This window comes from Brachionichthys hirsutus, chromosome 21 (assembly GCF_040956055.1).
Source record: "Brachionichthys hirsutus isolate HB-005 chromosome 21, CSIRO-AGI_Bhir_v1, whole genome shotgun sequence".
Lineage (NCBI taxonomy): Eukaryota > Metazoa > Chordata > Actinopteri > Lophiiformes > Brachionichthyidae > Brachionichthys > Brachionichthys hirsutus.
Genome location: NC_090917.1, coordinates 6,504,863 through 6,510,985, shown reverse-complemented (window position 1 = coordinate 6,510,985; position 6,123 = coordinate 6,504,863). Strand labels below are relative to the sequence as shown.

The 6,123-nt window shown below is 41.6% G+C and overlaps 1 protein-coding gene across 1 annotated transcript; it reads left to right on the top strand.

The window, feature by feature from the left end:
- Positions 1 to 2,244: 2,244 nt before the first annotated feature.
- Positions 2,245 to 5,442, top strand: nptx2b (neuronal pentraxin IIb). Its single transcript, XM_068754889.1, has 5 exons — positions 2,245 to 2,682; positions 3,407 to 3,626; positions 4,109 to 4,353; positions 4,497 to 4,676; positions 5,212 to 5,442. Exons 1-5 carry the CDS (start codon positions 2,245 to 2,247, stop codon positions 5,440 to 5,442), a joined length of 1,314 nt encoding a protein of 437 aa, XP_068610990.1.
- The last annotated feature ends 681 nt before the right edge of the window (positions 5,443 to 6,123 follow it).

Sequence of the window (6,123 nt, the reverse complement as noted above, 5' to 3'; positions counted from 1 at the left end):
TTAAAATGTGTCAGGGGCTTACAGAATGTTCATACCTGAAATCCGTCTCCACATTCCACGAATAAAAATCGTCCATTGTTATTTTTGCTCAGAGCATGAATTTAATTGATGCAGATCAGCCCCATCCCACTTACAGAGGCAATCTGCAGGATTCATTTCATTTATCTTCCTCTCAAACCCCATTCAGTGAAAAATGTCATTCTTAGCAGCAAGTAGATTCTGTATATTCCACACACACATGCATCTAAAACCTTTACTAGTGCATGTTAGAGAATGGCAAGTTTGTCCTTACCTCTGGACTTTGCCTGCCTGGTCCTTCCCACAACTCTTAGAGGTTAAGCAGAACCACAAAATAAAAATGCACATTTTGAAAATAGCTGTACCTTTAAAAATTGGACATTTTGAGGATGTTTGAGTGATCAGTTCAAAACGTCCCCTTTCTGCTGCTGCTCGCTTGAAACAATTTCTGAATATTTCATGATTACCACTTGAAAAGCATATACATATCATAACACATATCATTGTTAAAATTAGATTAAAATTAGATTTATACCGCAAAGCTTAATTTTAAATAAATAAATAAAATATATATATTTTTAATTTATGATCTTGGTTTCTTCTGCTTGTTGTACAGAATTGCCATCTTCTTTCTTTCCACTGATCCTCCCGCTCTTGGTAAAGGGATTTCAGCATTTCTTGACACTACCGAACCCTGTTTGCATCAATCTGAGGGTGTCGATGGTTTCTAACAACACATTTTCTTTTCTCTTTTCTCTCCTGCTTCTCTCCCTTCTTTTGATTATAAAACAACAATAACACTTTGCACATAATCACATCATTGAGTTTTTGTATTGAATCTTACATTAACAGAATCAAATTAGAGAAAATAAGAATTTACTGTCTTCATATTTTAACGGACATAACAGATCCATGTAATCAGAGAATGAAATCATTCTCTTTCTGCTTCCATAACAAACCTCCTGATTGACTGTGTGGTTTGGAGCACGGCTGGATGTCATGCTCTCAGCACAGCGGTATGTCTTCCAGGCTGCACACCAGGCTTCATTGACCTTTCACAGGCAGGCGGGCTGCTGCTAATTGTTTACCACCACATCCTGTTTCTTCACCGCTTGGTTTAATGAAGAGACTTACCTACATTTGGACTGATCATTATCTATTTCACAACTGGAAAAACATAGTTGTGTACTGGCTTTAGCATTGAGGTACATTTATTTTTGTTTTTAAATTTATGTAGATTAGATAAATAAATAGATAAATAAATAGCAAACAGATGCCGGAATATCACTACCAAAAATAAACTTTATCCACTCTGTTCTTCTTCTTCTTCGACTCATGCACGAGCCACAGGTAGAGCGTGGACGTGCGGAGCGCAGACACGGGGAGAGTGCATGCACATATCGTAAACGTCCCCCCCATTGTGACATTACAGACGAAAGCGCTGCCAGACATGTTTCAATACTTAATGACAGAACTACGCAAACCTCTCAGGATTGACTGGATGGCTTAATTTTGCAGTCATTGGTAATGACCCAAAACCACCAAATATTAGTGTAGAAACATGGAAACGTTTTTTTTCCCCCATAATATGTCCCCTTTAAGAAGGACTTGTGGACAAAAAATTTAAATACAAATTTTCTCTATTCTGGAGCAAGATTTATTATTGCCATGAACAACTTATTTGATGAAATGTAATCATAAACATCCAAACTCTATAATCTGAAAAGGAGCCTTAGAATAAAGTCCCATACGTCCTTCAAATGACTTGTCCCTTGTCCTCGTGAGCAAAGACAGCGTTTAGTGTTACATTTAACAATAAAGCAATCCAAAAAGCCCCAAACAGAAATGAGGATTACATCAAATTAAACTATAACAAAATCTGATCACATGCTCCTGTCCTTGAGGTATTACAAATCTTATTTTTTACATGATCATCAACACTTCACAGTCTTCACGTGCAACTAAATGTCCAAACAGATTTATGAACACATAAAGTGCTAAATATACACCCCAGCTGGGCGGTGACGTCATCCTACTACAGCCAGCCCAGGATCTTGTTGCACGACACCTTTCTTTGGTAATCCTCTTTTCAGAGGAGCTCTCCGATCAGCACCACACTAACACCAGACATAGTTCCGTTTTACGCGCTATATTCAACTGCGACAGGAAGATGTCACGGATTTAGTCTTCACTCTCCACTTCTCGCTTGACTTTTCCTGAGCCAGCATGTCTTCAACCTTCCTCGGATCGTTCTTCTTTTGTGTCCTGGGCTGCAGTCAACTCGCGAACGGCCAACCGGACGATGGAAAGCGGTACATATGTCGGGCTGTGCCGCTCAGCGGCGACGCCAGTTGCCCCGTCACACTGTTACCCGAACTGTACACCGGGAGCCAGGAAGAGGAGCTGAGGAACACCGTGATGCAGCTGCGGGAAACGATTCTACAGCAGAAAGAGAACATTTCCAAACAGCAAGGCGCCATCAACGAGCTGACCACCAAGCTGTCTCTGTGCGCCGCGGCCACGGGCGAGAAAAAGACCAAGGGGGGTTCTTGGGCCAAAGAAAAACAAAATACAATGGGAGATGTCCCAAGAGATCCAAATGACACAGTAGAAGGTCTTGGAAAAACCATGAAGGGACTCAAGGACCGGTTGGAGAACTTGGAGGTAAATCTTTCGCAGCCTTGTGTGCCTGAGCCGTGCGTAAAAGCGGCTTGACGCGCGCTACGGATTTCTAGGATTATAACACCAATGGCTGCTTATCTGAGTAGATCACGGAGCTGCAGTACAAGTGTTTGTAAGAACACGGTTAATTGTCTAATTGATATAAACGTTTCTATTACGCAGGGTCGAGTGTGACATTGAGAACTTCTGTCTGCAAACTATAGTGTGTGACGTCTTCCTCACTAAATTAAAATTATAATTACCAAAATGTTAGCATCCCGCATATAACAATAATGGCATGGATTTGAACATATTTGTAAAAAAAATAAGATCAAGAAATATCTAACCAAAAAATCCTTGCATTTTACCCAAAAAGTAAAACAAACCAAAAAAATGAATAAAATCTCAAAACTATCAATGTATGTTTCGCAGGCCTGTCAATTAAATTTGTATGCAATCAAACAAAAAATGGATTTGCAATTAAAAAAAATATTTGCAAAAAAGACCATTATTATCTATCAACATCATTATTTTTGGTTGAAAATCCATTTTTTGTTAGCAAATCTTTTCTTTGGTTGCAAATCCATTTTTTGTTTGATTGCATAAAAAGAAACAAATTTCTTTTCATAGTCAATCAGTCAAACAGAAAACTTGACTCGTCACTTTTAAGCTCTCAGGGTGCCTTTATCTGCCTCAACGCCCTGCTCACTTTGCCCTCTCCATATAGCAACAGCAGATGCGGGCCAACATATCCGGCGCCTCCTTCCCGAGCGAGCTCCGGGAGCTGTTGCAGCGTCGACTTGAGGAGCTGGAGAAACAGCTCCTGAGGAAAGTCAGTAACCTGGAGGAGGAGAAGGGCATTCTGTCCAACGCCACGGCCACTTACAGGCTGAAGACCGAGAGCACGGTGAACGCCCTGGTGAACCGGATTAGTGAGCTGGAGAAAGGTGAGGCCAAATTCCCTTCACCTGAAACAGATCAAGTCAGAATCAAATACACTTCGAAAGAAAATATATCTCCCCCCGAATTGAAGAGAAGGTTAGATGAGAGACTGCACATCAGTGGAGAGAAAATGTCACAAGCTGCTGCACATTTCAAGAAATTAATTTTTTTAATGCAATGTGTTTTTCATCTACATAATTCAGAAGGGAAGAGGCGGAAGAAGGCACTCATCTGAATTTGCTTAAACAGACAGATGAATCAGATCTGCTCAAATGAAGGCAGCAGGAATTATTATGATTGTATTTATTAAAGCAGAAATTAAATATTACTCTTTTGTTTGCGTAATAAAAAGGAATGTGAGTTTGTTGTTTCCTCTATTTAATCCTAAGGTATGATGAACAATTTCATGCACCCGCTGTGACCTGTCTCAACCGTTCTCCCCTCTCTCTCTCTCTCTCTCTCTCTTTCTCTGCCTGTCTTATTGCAGGAGGAGGAGATTTCAAATCTCCAGAGCAGTTCAAGCTGTCTCTCCCTCTACGGACCAATTACTTGTATGGCAGGATCATCACGAGCCTGCCAGAGATGTACGCCTTCACGCTGTGCATGCGGATTAAGTCCAGCGCCAGTCCCGGCATAGGGACACCGTTCTCCTATGGTGTCCCAGGGCAGGCCAATGAGATTGTACTGATCGAATGGGGCAACAACCCAATAGAGCTGCTCATCAATGACAAGGCAAGCAGTTTCTGAATAAAAGTCACAAAATGTTTTTGTTTTTTTTACCTCAAATCAATGGTCACTTTCTTTATGGTGTGTTTTCATTCCGCAAACATCATGGGAACAGAACAACAGCTAAATAAACTTTATTTTGAGCACAGGTTGCCCAGTTGCCTTTGGAAGTGCGTGACGGGAAGTGGCATCACATCTGCATCTCTTGGACCACCCGTGACGGCCAATGGGAGGCCTACCAGGATGGTGTGAAGCTCGGAACTGGGGACAACCTGGCAGCTTGGCATCCCATCAAACCTGGGGGAGTCATTATCCTGGGGCAGGAGCAGGTAAGGAAATACATTAGGGATCTGAAAAGAATACAATCATGTATCTTCTGGCGAATGCCTGCAACCGTGTTGTTGTTTATGATGTCATCGTCGCAGCCATACTGAAACCAGTAACGCTAAACTGTGATAGGAAGACGGTAAACATTGGAGCGAAACATTAGAACCCACGTAGCGCAAAAGTCCAACTGCACATAATACTCAGCAGTAGTACTGCAGTACTGGATATACCGTTCTACCCTGTACAAGTGTGTGATTTCATTATATTTCGGACTACTTTTGACTTTGACTCTTCAGTCAATTTTCAAAATATAAACCACATTTATTTTCCATAAACTTAATAAAATCCCAATCAATGGATTCTCAGTATTCCTAAGCATGCACATAATTTGCAGTGTTTTTGCAGCATTAAATAAGAAGGGGGGTAATTACTTACATTAAGTTTTATGATCAATGAATCAACCCCAGAGAGACAGTTTCGGGATGTTGTCGTTGGTGCTGTTTAAAGGTAACAACCTGCTGTTTATGGCCCCTTCAGGATGTGGTGGGTGGGCGCTTTGATGCCGGACAAGCTTTTGTGGGAGAGCTGAGTCAGGTGAACATTTGGGATCGTGTACTGAAGCCGGTCGAGGTCCTCTCCATGGCAAACTGCAGCGCTTACATCCCTGGGAATGTGATCTCGTGGCTAGCAAGCAATGTTGAAGTGTTTGGAAGAGGAGCATTTAAGAAGCCCTTGGAGATGTGTCAGGAGCTATTGCCCAATTCTTAAAGTCATCTGTTTGCATTGACTTGGAGATGTGTCAGGAGCTATTGCCCAATTCTTAAAGTCATCTGTTTGCATCGACTTGGAGTCATTGTCACGCTTTAAGATTTCACATTCTTTATGTTATGCATTGAAAGAGATATTTACGATTTATAGCCCAGGCAGAATCTCTAAAAAAATAAAACATGTAACTCAGATGACATTTTGACAATTAAATGTCTAGTATTAGAGATGCAAATACACTAAAGTTCAAGTTGTGCGGGCTGAACAACATTGGCCAGCTTACGCCTCGACATTTATCGTGATTAATGCGCCTCGAACATTTAATATTTCTATTACCACGGTTAAATTTCCCCTCAGGAATCGGCTTCCTGACGTAACAGACATGCAGAACTCAACACTGTCGCCCACACACACCCCTCCCGCCACCTTCGAAAGCTCCGCGGTAATGAAAATCCACTCTCGTCTGGTAGGGTTGCACGCATGTTACACGCATGTGCAACCCTACCAGCCTACTCGCAGGCCATTTGCTGTTGACATGTGAGTTGGTGTTGCAGAGAGGGAGTGAGTCAGAGGAAAGATTAAAGGTTATCTAATGTTCTGGCAATTCCTTAATTAACTGCTGGATTGGCTTAGAGTAAATCAGACCTCTGATACAGACATGCTCATTTATAAAGGGAACATGGC